Below are 16,475 nucleotides of genomic sequence, written 5' to 3'. Positions count from 1 at the left end.
CACATATGTTTATTGCGGCATTATTTACAATATCAAAGACTTGGAACCAACCCAAATGTCCATCAGTGTTAGACTGGATTAAGAAAATGTGGCACATATACACCACGGAATACTATCCAGCCATGAAAAAGGATGAGTTCATGTCCTTTGTAGGGACATGGATGAAGCTGGAAACCACAATTCTCAGCAAACTATCACAAGGACAAAAAACCACACACCGCATGTTCTTACTCACAGGTGGGAATTGAACAATGAAAACACTTGGACACAGGAAGAGGAACATCACACACCGGGGCCTGTTGTGGGGTTGGGGGAGGGGGGAGGGATAGCATTAGGAGATATACCTAATGTAAATGACGCGTTAATGGGTGCAGCACACCAACATGGCACATGTATACCTATGCAACAAACCTGCACATTGTGCACATGTACCCTAGAAGTTAAAGTATAATAAAAAAAAGAATAGGATTTAACAATGAATTGGACTAATAGAATTTGTAGATGAATGGAATTCAGGATCTCAAGGAAACTGAGAATGAATGATTGATTTAAAATTTTAGTTTGGACAATTTGACCATGCTAATCAAAAAGTAGAAGAGCTTTTTGAAATTCAGGAAAAAAGGTTGAACTTAATTTTGCAATTGTAAAGTTGAGGTTCCAGGCACACATTGGAGTGAATAGAGTAGATAGTTTTATTAGGCTGGCTTGGTGACCTTGGATATCTTTCTTAAATTATTTGAGCTCAGTTTCTGCATCTATAAAATGGGGTTCACAGTATCTGTTTTATGGAGTTAATATAACTAAACATCTTGAGCAGTGCTTTATACATGGTATACAGCAAATTTATGCACTCAATAAATTTATATACAATATACATACGTATGCATACCTATATACACATATGTATACACCATTGTGCTAAAAAGAGCTATGCTGGAGATTAAAATTTTCATCATCAAGAAATAAGCTATAATTCATCTTTGAGTGTGAATGGAATATTTGAGGGCAGATGTAGAGAGTGGGAAGAGATGGCTGAGGAGAGAGCCTGGTTGTATCAACTAAAAAAGAGGAACCTATGAGGTAGGCTGAGGGCAGAACTCTCAAGAATGTTGGAGAAGAACTGAAAGAGACATTTTAGTAGACGCCAAGCAAGGGTGGAGTTTTCTAAACAGGAGTGGCTAACAGCAGATGCCGTAGATGGACTCATACAACTCGGAGTAAAGGAATTCCTGGCTTTTGTTAATGAGGAGGGCTATGGTGGCCTGCCCAGAAGAATTTCAGCAAAACAATGGGAGAGGGGCTGGTCTCAGTGGCTCATGCTTGTAATCCCAGCACTTTGGGAGGCAGGAGGAATTACTTGAGCCCAGAAGTTTGAAACCAGCTTGGGCAACATAGTGAGACCCCATCTCTACAAAAAATAAAAAATTATTTTAGGCAGATATGGTGGTGCACGCCTTTAGTCCCAGATCCTCCAGAGGCTGAGGTGGGAGGATCACTTGAGAGTGCAGACATGGAGGCTGCTGTGAGCCGTGATTGCGCTGCTGCACTCCAGCCTGGGTGACAGAGGGAGACCTCGTCTCAATTATTATATTAAAAAATGATGAGAGGAGCCATGTGACAGTGAATTCAAGATTGGAAATGAGAGAAAGGAGGCAGCAAGTTCAGACTGACCTTTTTTTTTTTTTTTTTTTTTTTTTTACAAAATTGGACAAGGAGTGGTAGTTTCTCAGAAGCCTGACTGATATATTCAGTCATCTATTGACTATTGACTTCTACTGACATTTTCACTGGCCGACTAATAGCTATCACAAATTGAATGCATCCAGACTGGACTGCTTGCTCTCTTCTCTTCTTTTCCTTTCTTCTTTCTCTCTTCTTCTCTTCTCCCTCTCCTTCCCTCCTTCCCTCCCTCCCTTCCTTCCTTGTCCCTGTCCCTTTTCTTTCTTGCTGACAGTCTCACTCTGTCACCCAGGCTAGAGTGCAGTGATGTGATCTCAGCTCACTACAACCTCTCTCTCTCTCTCTTTTTCTCTTTCTCTCTCCTTCCCTCCCTCCCTTCCTTCCTGCCCTCCTGTCTTCCTTGTCCCCATCCCTTTTCTTTCTTGCTGACAGAGTCTCACTCTGTCACCCAGGCTAGAGTGCAGTGATGTGATCTCAGCTCACTACAACCTCTCTCTCTCTCTTTTTCTCTTTCTCTCTCTTTGCTTCCCTCCCTCCATCCCTCCCTCCCCACTTCTCCCCTTCCCCCCTTCCCTTTTCTTTCTTTCTGACAGAGTCTCACTTGTCACCCAGGCTGGAGTGCAGTGACACGATCTCAGCTCACTGCAACCTCCGCCTCCCAGGTTCAAGCAATTCTCCCACCTCAGCCTCCTGAGTATTTGGGACTACAGGAACATGCCACCATTTTTGTTTTTTTTACAGGCGAATTTTTATATTTTTAGCAGTGGGCCAGGCTGGTCTTGTACTCCTGACCTCAAGTGATCCACCTGCCTCGGCCTCCCAAAGTGTTGGGATTACAGGCATGAGCCATGGTGCCTGGCCCAGTCTTTCTTTAAATGTTGCTTTCTCAATGATGCCCATTCTGACAACCCCATTTAAAATTGCTGCCCTCGATTCTGGTTTCCCCATTCTAGCTTTCTGTCCCCCAAACCCCCAGGCCCATGACATCTCTTTTAAAATACCATTTAATTCATTTAATTTACTTATTGATTTTATTTCATACTTTCAGTGAGAAAAATGGAAGCTATATGAGGGCAGGGGTTTTGTTAGTTTTATTCATTAGCATATCATCAGTATTTAAACCAGTACTGGATTTTTCCCCCCGCTATTGTTAGAGGGCAATAGGAAAGCAGTTTGAGGATGAAGTAGTCTACAGCATGCAGTTGAGGGGGCTCTAGAGGAGAAGAAGAGATAGAAGGTAATGCAGAAATATGAGATAATGGTTTTCTTATGGTCCCATAAGAGGCAGGCATCGGTATTGTCAAGATCATAGATAAATGAAGAAGCTTTTGGCAAAGCAGAGACCTCTCTTTCTTTGACACCAGACAGAAAGAATTAAGGATGGCTGAAGATGATACTGGAGGTGGAGGAGAAATAAGTATGTTTGTTAATGCCTAACATACTCTGTTTTCTTATTTGGTAGTCAGGTTTATCTGTTGAGCTTTATCTGGAATACTTCTGGCTAGAGGAAGTGTTTTAAGGACGAGTTGGGTGACAGAGAACAGACATTGAGAGAGAGAGCCAGGGGATTGTGACCTATCTGTCATTCAGGAAGTTTGGCACTGAAAGTCCCTAAAGACTTGCGAGCTTTCCCGGAGGTCCCAGCCTGGTAAAGAAATATAAAGGATATATGGGTATGCTTGGCCTTCTCTCTGTGCCATTCAGTATATGGGAAAGACACATCCCGAAACCTGTTTGACTGCCCTGAAGGTGTAGGTATTCTCTCTCACAATGTATTTCCTGGTTTGTCCTTTCAGAAACTTTTCAACCCAATTTCTATGATTTCTTGTGTTGACTTTGCTTGACTCATAGGGTTATCTTACTTTCCCTGTCTCTGTCCTGTGCAGAATTCTAGTCATTACTTTGTGAACCCCAAGGGATGTTCTACATTTATTCTTTTTCTGCCTCCCCATCCCCTAGAATGTGATGCCTCTCTCGGCGGGATTATTCAAGAGTGAACACAAGAACCCCGTGCCGCAGTGCCCCCCGCGCCTCCACGTGCAGTTCCTGTCACACGTCCTGTGGAGCAGAATGCCCAACCAGTTTTTGAAGGTAGATGTGTCTCGAATAAGTGAACGCCAAGGCTGGTTGGTGCAGTGTTTGGATCCTCTGCAGTTCATGTCTCTTCATATCCCTGAGGAAAACAGGTCAGCCCCAGTGAATCCCTGACATTCTGATTGGGACGCTTGGGATTAGCCTGCTGCCCGGGGCTTCCTGTAGTGGTGCGGGGCAGGGGTGGTTCTAAAGAAACAAAATGAAATTTACAAAGATCTAAATTCTTTAGGCAATGGAGTCATTATTCTGCGTATTCTAAGTTTAAGTTTATTTCTCAACCATTTTGTTACTGAAAAAAATTATTCTGTAGTTGAAGATGCCACATGATGGTTTCTTCATTCACTCTTGCGTTACTTACAATGACAACGGCGAATAAAAATTCAGACAGGTGCAACTGCAATCCGACTTATGACTTAGCAGAGTACTGTAATAGAGAATAGTGAGATATTAGAGATGGAATCATAAGAATCACTTATGATTCCTATGTTCAACCCTTCATTTTATAGATGTAAAAAACTGATCCCAAGAGATATTAATGAAAGAAAATTGGGGAAATACTGGGAGTGTCTTCGAAACAAGTTTATATGCATTCTAGGCAGTAATAATAGTAACATAAAGTATAATAAATTCTCAAAGGTATTTGAGTAGCTTTGTTTATGATTTTCTGTTTTTCCATATGGTAGCCAATTAAATTGCAGAGATTTCATTTAAGCAGCCTTCTTATCAATAAGGAGCTAAGTTTCTAAGTTTTGGGCCAAGATTTCCCTCCCAAAATGCCACTGAAATGTTGAACCACAAACTGAGTAAAAACAAGTCATGAAAGTAATGCGCAAACATATTTGTATGTTTTAAGTCTTTAATCTGAAAATAATTATTGAAGCGAGGTCCATTTTTATATCTTTAGATGTTCTTGGCATTTTTTATTTTAATATCTTTAAAATTTAACCTATGCTTTGGAAAACAGTTTGTCAGTTCCTCAAAAAATGAAATTATAGCATTAACATGTGATCTAGCAATTCTACTCCTCATATATACCCAAGAGAAATTAAAATATGTCCACACAAAAACTTGTACATGAATATTCATAGAAGCATTATGAACAATAGTAAAAGAAAGGGAACCCCAAATGTTCACCAACTTATGAGTCAATAAACAAAATGTGATATATCCATATAATATTATTTGGCAATAAAAATGATTGAAGTACTGATATATGGTACAAAATGCAAGAACTTTGAAGACATTATATTAAGTGAAAGAAACCAGTCACGAAAGTATATTAAGTGAAAGAATCCTACTAGTGTGGGATCTTATTTAATTGAAAAGTCCATAATAGACAAATCTTTAGAAACGGAAAGTAGATTAGTAGTTACCTAGGGCTAGGAGCGGAACAGGACTGCTAATGGGTACTAAATTCCCTTTGGGATGATAAAAATGTCCTAAACTCAACTTATAGTTATAGTTACACAACTCCATTAATATACAAAAACTATTAAATTATGTATTTTAAGTAGGTAAATTGTATAGCATGTAAATTACAGTTCAACAAAGATATTTTAAAACAAAATCAAAGAAAAATTAATCTGGCTAGTTAATTCTTTTTATGTATTACATATGTATTTACATATTTTTACATGAAGTAATTAGATATCTTTCATAACGTACTCTTGAGATGGTTCAGTTTGATTTTAATTTTGTATTTTTTTGTGAGAAGAGTTTTATCATAATTTTTCATCTGATGATGTTTTTTAAGAAAATACCAAACAACCAAAGCAAACATAACATTTGGGAAGGAATTCTTGTTTATGAAGGAAAACGTTGTGTCTCTACTGAGCATGGAATTTTAACATTATAATTTAACATTTTGGCATGCTATCATCGAAAACCAACATAACACCTTGTCTCAGTAGTTTATATTAATTGCCTGTGATAGATGTATATGTATGTGAATGGATAATGTAAACTCTCACTAAAGATCATAAAGGATTTGAGGCAGTTTTCCAAATGATATGGAACATGAGTGTATAAAAATGTGTCACTGGCATCAGGCCGTAGAAAAGATATGGACAGGAAAATAAAACTGAGGCTAAGAGTGACACACAGTCATTTATACCACACCGACTGGTAGAGTTGGGGCCCACATTAATTTCATTCTTCCTAGCAGCCAAAGAAAAATATGATGAGTTTCAAAATCCAAATTCCAAAAAAGGAAGTCTTAACTAGCATAGTTGAGAAGAATCTGATGCCCCAATAACATGACAAATCATTAATATTTTAAAGTGTGCAATGGTGGTAGATTTATGTCAGTGTGTACTTTGTTTCTCCTTAACACATGTCACAGTTTATAGTTTAATTTACTCCATTTTGGTCAGCGGGGGTGGTTTACTCCCTCAGTTGAATATAAGCTCCCTGGGGGCAGGAATCATGTCTATATTATTCACCACTATATCATCAGTGCACAGTGCTAATACATAATAGGCACTCAGTGATATTTGATGAACAATTGAATGACAATGACATATGAAAGAAATTTCTCCACTAGAGGCTTTTTTGTTGTTGTTTGTTTATTTATTGTTTTGAGGTGGAGTCTCACCATTGCCCAGTCTGGAGTGCGATCTCGGCTCTTTGCCACAGATCCAGATGCAATGGAGGAGGAAGGAGGTGCTAGATGAATGTCAAATTCTATGTAGAAGAAAATTTGTAAACATCTAGAAATGATTAAAAGTACTATGCAGCCATTAAACATGTCATAGAAAATTAAAAGAAGACACAGTTTGGGTGTCCCAAATCCAAAAATCTGAAATTCGAAATGCTCCAAAATCGGAAACATTTTGAGCACCAACATAATGCTCAAAGGAAATGGGGTATTTCACATTTCAGACTTTCAGATTCAGGATGCTTAACCGGTAAGTATAATGCAAACATTTCAAAGTCTGAATGAAGTCCCAAATCCAAACAATTCTGGTCCCAAGCATTTCAGATTAGGGATGTTCAACCTGCAGTGTCTATTCCCATAACTTTTTTCCTTCAAATTTACAGTGCATACTGGTTTCTCCTCTGATTCAGATTTTTAAAAATCATTCATTTCTAATCTTACTACCACTCTCCTCCCTTCTACAGATCTGTTGACATCTTAGAGTTGACAGAGCAGGAGGAATTGCTGAAATTTCACTATCACACCCTCCGGCTCTACTCAGCCGTCTGTGCTCTTGGGAACCACCGGGTGGCCCATGCCCTGTGCAGCCATGTGGATGAACCTCAGCTCCTCTATGCCATTGAGAACAAGTACATGCCTGGTTTGCTGCGTGCTGGCTACTATGACCTGCTGATTGACATCCACCTGAGCTCCTATGCCACTGCCAGGCTCATGATGAACAACGAGTACATTGTCCCCATGACGGAGGAGACGAAGAGCATCACCCTGTTCCCTGATGAGAACAAAAAGCACGGCCTTCCAGGGATCGGCCTCAGCACCTCCCTCAGGCCACGGATGCAGTTTTCCTCCCCCAGTTTTGTAAGCATTAGTAATGAATGTTACCAGTACAGTCCAGAGTTCCCACTGGACATCCTCAAGTCCAAAACCATACAGATGCTGACAGAAGCTGTTAAAGAGGGCAGTCTTCATGCCCGGGACCCAGTTGGAGGGACTACTGAATTCCTCTTTGTACCTCTCATCAAGCTTTTCTATACGCTGCTGATCATGGGCATCTTTCACAACGAGGACTTGAAGCACATCTTGCAGTTGATTGAGCCCAGTGTGTTTAAAGAAGCTGCCACTCCGGAGGAGGAGAGTGACACGCTGGAGAAAGAGCTCAGTGTGGATGATGCAAAGCTGCAAGGAGCTGGTGAGGAAGAAGCCAAGGGGGGCAAGCGGCCCAAGGAAGGCCTGCTCCAAATGAAACTGCCAGAGCCAGTTAAATTGCAGGTAATCAGAACAAGAGACTTGAGTGAATTTCAGAATTGCTAAGCATTAAGGTATTGGAACATGCCTTTGTTTCTTTCTGTGTGTGTGTGTTTATTTCTTTGCATTCCTGTGTAATGGTAGTTCTTCATAAAATTAACTAACTTCCTATTCTTTTCCCTCTTATTCATTAGCCATCTCCTCTTGTTTCCCAGATGCTTTTTACCTTCATTACATTGGAATACCTGAAATACAAGCCATCAAATACCCCTTTCCACCCATATTTCCACTCTTACCAACCTTAGAATACTTGTTTACCAGTAGATGCACCCATTGTCACATAGCAAGGTTTTACTTTCCCCTAGTATGCTTTTGTTTTGTTCTTTTGAGACAGGGTCTCACTCAGTCACCCAGGCTGGAGTGCAGTGGTGGTGCAATCATAGCTCACTGCAGCCTAGAACTCCTGGGCTCAAGCCATCCTCCCACCTCAGCTTCTACAGCAGCTGGGACTGTAGGCATGCCACCATGCCCAGTTAACTTTTTTTTATTTTTAGTCGAAATGAGGTCTCGCTCTATTGCCCAGGCTGGTGTCAAACTCCTGGACTCAAGTGTTCCTCACTCCTCATGCTCCCAAAATGCTAGGATTACAAGTGTAAGCCACTGCACCCAGCCACTTTAGTATGTTTTTAAGGAATCAGACACACTGGCTGTCTTTATGCTCCTCAAGGTGTCTAAAGGGTCCTTTATTAATGTCTCCTCTGTTTATTAAAGTCAATTGGATGTTTGCATCGCTGACCTGCTTTTTTGCTCCTCGTTCCTTTAGTCAGCATTGACTGAAGCCTTACTCTGGGTATGCACTTAGGGGAAACACAAGTGAACCCTGCCTTTCAGAATCTCACAGCCTCTAAGGAAATATACACTCATTTATGCATTAAAAAATCTTATTGCTAATTGCATTAAATACTCTGAAGGCAAAGAATGGATTACTAAAAGAAAGAATATTTAGACTGGATTACTGTTAGAAAGATGAGGGAGAAGACCCCTCAGAGATTTTGACTTTTAAGCTGAGTTCAGATTTAAGAGTTGTGCTCAGCAGTTACAAGAAAAAGGAACAGGGCAGGGTGTTCTAGGAGTTTTCCATGCAAAACAAATAGCCCAGCAAAGGTCCTGAGGCAGGAAAAGGCCAGTGTGGCTGCTGGTAGGAAAATCGATAAGGGAGGAAAGAGAGTGTGATGTAGTATCTGGTTAGTCAGGAGGCTTTCTTGCTGGTCCAAACTCTAGGAGACCATGCTCAGAGGAGGGTGGGGCAAAGGAGATGGAGAAAAGGGGTTGGACACTGTGACTACTTCAGAGACAGCACTGATAGAAATGGTTATATTGTAGATGGTGACACAGAGGGTTTTAAGGTCCTCTTTGACACTGTCGTGTATTTATATCACAATTGGTATTGAGTGTATAGATTTTTTAAAAAATTTGCCAGAGCATTCTCTCTTAGAAATGTTTCTACCAACATACTCACTCAGTTATAAATCCTTTTGGTTTTCAGTAGGAGAAAGACCCAGCTAATCACTGAATGAATGAGCATTCACCACTTAATTGTCTTAAGTTTAGATTTCTAGAATTGGTACAGCAGTTCAATGATCTCATCCATAACCCAGATCTTAATATTTTTCTGCTCTGTGATCCTCAGCCTGTGGTTTTCTTCCTAAAATGCTCACCTTATTCTTTCTGCAGTAATCATGTCATCACCCAGTTACACTCATTTTGAAAGAAGGGAACTCTAGTCTCTTATCACTGATGGAATAACTTTCCCAGAAGACCCTTAGCAAACTTTCCCTTATATATTTCATTGGCCATTGCACCTGTGGCTGAAAGGGAGGCTGGGAGGGTAAGTGTATTAGTTCATTCTCACACTGCTAATAAAGACATACCTGAGACTGAGTAATTTATAAAGGGAAAAGGTTTAATGGACTCACAGTTCCACATGGCTGGGGAGGCCTCACAATCCTGGCGAAAGGCAAATGAGGAGCAAAGTCACATCTTACATGGTGGCAGGCAAGAGGGCACGTGCAGGGGAACTCCCATTTATAAAACCATCAGATCTTGTGAGACTTATTGACTACCACGAGAACAGCATGGGGGAAGACACCCTCATGATTCAGTTATCTCCACCCAGCCCCGCCCTTGACATGTGGGGGTTATTACAATTCAAGGTGAGATTTCATGGGGAAAGAACCAGACCATATAAGTTAACATCCACTAAAGGGACATTTATTTGCCATTTTTGCTTATACAAATTATGTTTCATCTCCTGGGACCGAGCACATTGCTGCCTATACAAAATCAGGATTCTGTTTCTAAGAGAGAAGAGTAGGCAACTAAGGATGTTTACCACAGATTATGATTTCATACACATTATTAAAGGATTTAGAAATTAAATTTGGTGTCTTTTTAATGGTCTCTTAGATGTGCCTACTGCTTCAGTACCTCTGTGACTGCCAGGTCCGGCACCGGATAGAAGCCATTGTAGCCTTTTCAGATGATTTTGTGGCTAAGCTCCAAGACAATCAACGTTTCCGATATAACGAAGTCATGCAAGCCTTAAACATGTCAGCTGCACTCACAGCCAGGAAAACAAAGGAATTTAGATCACCACCTCAAGAACAGGTACAGAAATGAAATGAAAATTCTTCGTATTTATGTTGGCTTTTAGTCATTCAGGATCTCTGCCTTGCAAAATTATATAACTCACACGTCTTGTTTTCCTTGTTCTGTTTAAAGTCATCAAGTTGATTTAGTTAGTATTCTTAGTTTCACCAAAAGAATTTCTTTGGTTAGTTTAAACAAAAGAGGGAGTTATTAGAAGATATCAGGTATATCACCAACTCTTTGAGAAGGCCAAGATATGCCAGAGTCTGAAGTTCTTCAAATAGGAGCAAATTTCAACCACAAATGGGTCTTCATCATCTTCCACTCATAGGAATTTTTGATTCCTAGGACTCGATGCTAGAGGCTTTCCATTTGTGCCTACCATAGAAGAAACACATGTCTCTTACACTTTGCTTGCCGGAAGACTGATTACCTGCTTGTGGTTTCTTCATTTCATTGCTTACCCCCAAAGTCAGGTCTTCTGAGGGTACAACAGAGCAAAGGGCACCTGCCTATATCAGAGAATGGGCTAGTTGGGGGATGTAAATTTTCTGGAATCTACCTCAGAATGGGCCTCAGAGTGTGGGAAGTTACTGGCGTAGGGATGGTGTTAAACAATGTAATTCACAGATGTCTTTTTTGATTTCTTACCCTTACCATTTTCTTCTCTATCCAGGGTAGCTCAGAATGAAAGTGTTTATAGGGACTAATTACAGAATTTTTTTTTCTCACCAGAATGTAATTTCTTTGAGGAAAGGGATGTGGAATTTTCTTAATTGTTATAAACAGCATTTATTGAGCAGAGAACAGGTCCAGCCTCTTCCAGATTAACTCTGTTAAACTACTGTTGGGAAAATTCTGCTTCTGGAAAGATGGAGTACATGTGCTTTTCCCGATTCTTCCTTTTAAGTACAACTAAAACCCTGGACATTGCAAAGAAGACAACATAAGAAGACTCTGAAAGATAGAGAGAAGAAGGGAGGTTGGCTACAGAACTCAGGACCCAAGGAACAACATGGTGGTGAGTTCCCTGGATTTTCTTTTTGCCTCAACTATCCCAGATTTGAAGCTAAAGAAGCCGACAACCAGGAAACACCAACGGGCATAGACAAGAAAAGCTGCAACAAAAGCCTCCTCTTTCTAGACAAAGGATCAGGGAAGGGGCAGCTTAGCAAGACAGAAATGTGTTAGATAATAACTGCACTACTGCAGCCAAAAACCACAGAAAAAACTGTTCCCCACCCACACTGGGCACAGGCTGAGTGGGGAACCTTGACTTCCACTCTCACCAGGCTGTAACAAGGTGTCCCAGTAGAGGACAGAGCTGGGACTTTATACCCGCTGAGTAGTAACAAGGCCCATTTCTTCCAAAGTATCAGTAGAGGTTATGGAAGGAGAAGTAACAAGACCCTCTTACCTTTCTAGCAAGGTTCACATCAGTACAGGTCTAATGAGGAACCAGAACTTTTTACCACTGCCCAACAGTAACAGGGTCCCTTCCCTCCTCCAGATGTCCAAGGAGGCTGAGTGGGAAAATGGGCTTCGCCTGCTACCTGGCAGCAATAAGATACCCTAAGCCCTTCTCCTGCTGGATGGGGTCAGAGGAAACCAGGTGAAACAGAGTTATAAATAAGACCCAGAGCTCCTAGCATAATCCTCAAAATGTTGAGATTTCAATTAAAAATCATGTGTGTGAAGAACCAAGGAAAACTTGAATGAAAAAACCAATCAATAAGCACCAACACTGAGATAACAAAGATGTTAAAATTATCTGATGAAGTTTTGAAAGCAATCACCCTGTAATTCCTTCAAAATGGAAAAGAAATAGAAAGCCTCAACAGCAGAGAAACAAAATATATGACAAAGAACCAAATGGAAATTTTAAATCTGAAAAATATAATCACTGAAATTTTAAAACTCAATGAATGGGCTTAAAAGCAGAATGAAGGGAGAAGAAGGAACAATCAGTGAACTGAAGAGAGGGTGATATCAACTACCCCATCTGAAGAAAAGATGAAGATGAATATAACAAAAGATCTAACATTTGTGATGTTGGAGTCTCAGAGGATAGGAGAAAGAGGGTGAACTGAAGAAAATAATGCTGAAAACTTTTCAAGTTCAGTAAAAAATATGAAGTGAGAGATTCAAGAAGATGAGTACATTCCGTATAGGATAAACATAAATCTTTACCGAGACACATCATAGTCAAATTTCTGAAAAAATTAAAGACAGAGTCTTTAAAGAAATGACACTACCTACAGGGGGAGAAACAATTTGAGTGACAGCAGATTTCTCATTAGAAAGTATGGAGGGCAGAAGGAAGTGGCACAACAATTTTCAAATGCTGAAAGAAGAGACTATCACCTCAGAGTTCTATGTACTTTGAAAATACTCTTAAGGAACGAAGGGGAAATCAAGACATTCTCAAATGACAGGAAGTTGTAAGAATTTGACTACAGCAGACCTACCCTAAAAGAATGCTAAAGGAAGTTCTTTAAATATAAGGAAAATGAAAAATGAAGGAAATTTGGAAAATTCAGAAAGGAAGAAATTAAAACTGGGAAATGTTGTAATATGGTGAATACAGTGCACTTTTATTCTCTGGAGTTTTCTAATTTATGATTGATGGTTGAAGCAAAAATCATTAAACTGATGTGTTTCTAAATATATGTATAGGGAATATTTAAAAATTATAAACAGAGGAGAATAAAGGAACATAAAGGGAGATAAGGTTTCTATCCTTCACTCAAACTGAAGTCTACTGGTGTTGACATTGTACCATCTGGTACACCATCAATACCAGTAGACTGTATGTTAGGTATGTATATAAAATAATACTCAGAGCAAGCACTAGAAAAGCTGTACAAAGAGATACACTGAGAAGTACCACAGATAAATCAAAATAGGATTCTAAATATTGTTCAAGTAATGCATAGCAAGTCAGTAAAAATAAATCAGAACAAACCAAACCACAGGTGAAATGACAGACTGAAGTCATAGCATATCAATAATTACACAAATATAAATAATCTAAATATACCAATTACAAGAAATTGGCAGAGTGAATTTATAAAACTCAATCTAACTATATGCTTGCTAGGAGAAACTCACTTCAAATATAATAATGTATACAGATTAAAATGGAAAAGTTAAAGGAATATGTATTATTAAAATATTAATCAAAATAAAGCAGGAGTAGCTATGTTACATAAAGTTGACTTCAGAGCACAGAAAATTACCAAAGAGATAAGGATAATACATAATGGTCAGTCCACCAAGAAGATAAATATATGTGAATTAAACAACAAAGCAAAATATATGAAGCCAAAACTGATAGAACTGAAAGGAGAAATAGACAAATCCAAAATTATCTTGCAGAATTCAAGACTCCTCTCTCAGTTGATAGAACAGCTGAACAGAAAAATCAGCTATGACACGGAAAAACTCCACACTATCATCAAATAATAGATCTATCAAGGTTTGTAGACTACTCCACCCAACAACAAGGTACACACTCTTTTCAAGTGTCCATGGAACATTTGCTAAGATGGAACATATCCTGGGCCATAAAATAACCTCAAGAAATTTTTAAAAGTTGAAATCATACACATTTTTTTATCACATTGTTATCAAATTAGAAATCAGTAACAGTAACTGGAAAATCTCCAAACTCTTAGAGATACTAAACAACACACTTCCAAATAATCTATGGTTTGAGGAGGAAGTATGGGGAGAAATTTAAAGATACATTAAACTAAAAGAAATTGGACACATCACATTTGAAAATTTTTGCCACAGCTAAAGCAAGGCCAAGAGGGAAATTTATAACACTCAATGCTTACATTTAAAAAGCGGAAACCACTCAGATCAATAACCTGACCTGCCACTTCAAGAATTTTGAAAACAAAGAGTAAAATAAACCTAAAGCAAGCAGAAAGAAGTCACTAATGTAGATAATAACAGAAAGTAATGAAACTGAAAACAGGACAATAGAAAAAATGGATCCAAAAGCTGGTTTTTAAAAAATAGCAATAAAGTTGACAAACCTCTAAAACAACTGACAAAGAAAAAGAGAAGATACAGATTACCCATACCAGGTATGAAACTACTTATCATGGCACACCCTGCTGACTTCAGGTGATAATATGGGATTTTTTTCTTCTCACCTTTGAAATAACGATAAGTAGATGAGCTGATGAATATGTTAATTATCTTGATTTAATCTTTCTACAATGTATACATATATCGAAACCTCATAAATACATACAATTAATATTTACCAATTAAATATTTTTTAAAGGATCGTATGGGAATACACGCATACATACTATATGATTCCATTTATGTAACATTCTTGCAATGACAAAACCATAGAGATGGAAAACAAATTTGTGGTTGCCATGACTTAAGGATGAGGGGCAGACAGAGGGATGTGGGTGTGCTCATGAAAGGGTAACAGAAGGGATCTTTGAGATAAAGGAATTATCCTCTATTTTGACTGCACTAATGTTGCTATCCTGGTTATGAGATTGTACTACAGTTTTGCAAAGTGTTACCAATCGGGAAACTGCATAAAGCGTACTTGAAGTCTCTCTGTATTATTTCTTACAATAGCATATAAGTCTATAATTATATCAAAATAAACGTTTAGGGAAAAAAAATCACATAAATGCCAAAAAGAAAATCTAAAATAGTTTATTAAAGGAAAATTATGGGAAAGCATCTTTCTCTTCCGAATTTATAAATTTAATAGTATTGTTCAAACATAAATGGTAAAATTTCCCGCAGTTTAACTGAACCATTAATGTTAGCAGCAGCGTAGTTATCCCTTATAAAGATTAACCATGCCGAATATGAAAATTAAAAACCCAGAATACTCCAAAATCCAAAACATTTTGAGCACTGAAATGATACCACAAGTGGAAAATTCCACACGTAAATACTTAGAACAAAGTTTATTTCATGCACAAAATTATTTAAAATATTTTATAAAATTTCCTTCAGGCTATGTGTGTAAGGTGTGTATGAAACATAGATGAATTTCATTTTTAGACTTGGGTTCTATCCTCAAAATAGCTCATGTGTATGCAGATGGAGCTGTTCCTCTCTATCTGTGGGTTCTGCATCTATGGATTCAACCAACTGTATATTGAAAATATTCAGAAAAAAAAATTCCACAAAGTTCCAAAACCCAAAACTTGAATTTGCTGTGCACCAAATACTATGTCTAATCCACTTAAATGAAGTGATGTGTCAGCACTGTCTTGGGTATTATAAGTAATTTAGAGATGATTTAAAATATATGAGAGGATATACATAGGTTATATGCAATTTCTGTGCCATTTCATATAGAAGACTTGATTGTCTGTGGCTTTTCATCTCTATGGAGGGTCCTGGAACCAATCCTCCATGGATACTAAAGGATGATTGTATTCCAAACTCTGAAAAAGAAATCCTAGATCTGAAACACTTCTGGCCCCAAGCATTTCAGATAAGGGATACTCAAACCTGTGTTACTTTTCAATTATATTTTTCCTTCTTCTTTGTGTCTGTGTTCTTCTCAAAAAGAGTTCTTGTAAATATTCAATAAATGTTCAGTAGAGATGTTAGCTAGAAAATAATGGAAATTTAGGATAAGCATGATACAATACTTTTTAAAAATAGCATTTAGATCTCTTAGTTAAGAATTCTTAAAGTATACAAGAGTCTAACATATTGTGGAATTGAGAAAGAGGAAGAAACATTATATGACTATTTTGTACCTTGTTAAGCTATGGATGATTTGATTTATTCTGCGGTACTGGTTGGATTGTGTGATGGACACCTGTGGAGGAATAATTTATGAACAATCAGAGATTTTGAGCATTTTTGCTTTTGTGGTAGTTGTGCCTTTCTTTGTTTCTTTCTTTCTTTTTTTTTTTTTTTTTTGAGACAAAGTTTCACTCTGTCACCCAGGCTGGAGTGTAGTGGCACAATCTCGGCTCACTGCAACCTCCACCTCCCAGGTTCAAGCAATTCTGCTGCCTCAGCCTCCTGAGTAGCTGGGACTACAGGCAGGCACCACCACACCCAAGTAATTTTTGTATTTTTAGTAGAGATGGGTTTTCACCATGTTGGCCAGGCTGGTCTCAAAATCCTGACCTCGTGATCT

The 16,475-nt window shown here is 38.6% G+C and overlaps 1 protein-coding gene across 4 annotated transcripts in view; it reads left to right on the top strand.

Moving 5' to 3' along the window:
* RYR2 (ryanodine receptor 2) overlaps positions 1-16,475 on the top strand; it is a 788,503-nt gene that overhangs the window by 560,135 nt on the left and 211,893 nt on the right. For all 4 annotated transcript variants that reach the window (XM_034949586.3, XM_055098600.2, XM_055098645.2 and 1 more), the window contains 3 exons: positions 3,640-3,866; positions 6,895-7,699; positions 10,142-10,342. In XM_034949586.3, the coding sequence (XP_034805477.1) occupies positions 3,640-3,866; positions 6,895-7,699; positions 10,142-10,342 (1,233 nt within the window). The remainder of the gene's footprint in view (positions 1-3,639; positions 3,867-6,894; positions 7,700-10,141; positions 10,343-16,475) is intronic.

The sequence above is a fragment of the Pan paniscus genome, chromosome 1 (genome assembly GCF_029289425.2).
Source record: "Pan paniscus chromosome 1, NHGRI_mPanPan1-v2.0_pri, whole genome shotgun sequence".
NCBI lineage: Eukaryota > Metazoa > Chordata > Mammalia > Primates > Hominidae > Pan > Pan paniscus.
This window is presented reverse-complemented; position numbering and strand designations above follow the sequence as displayed.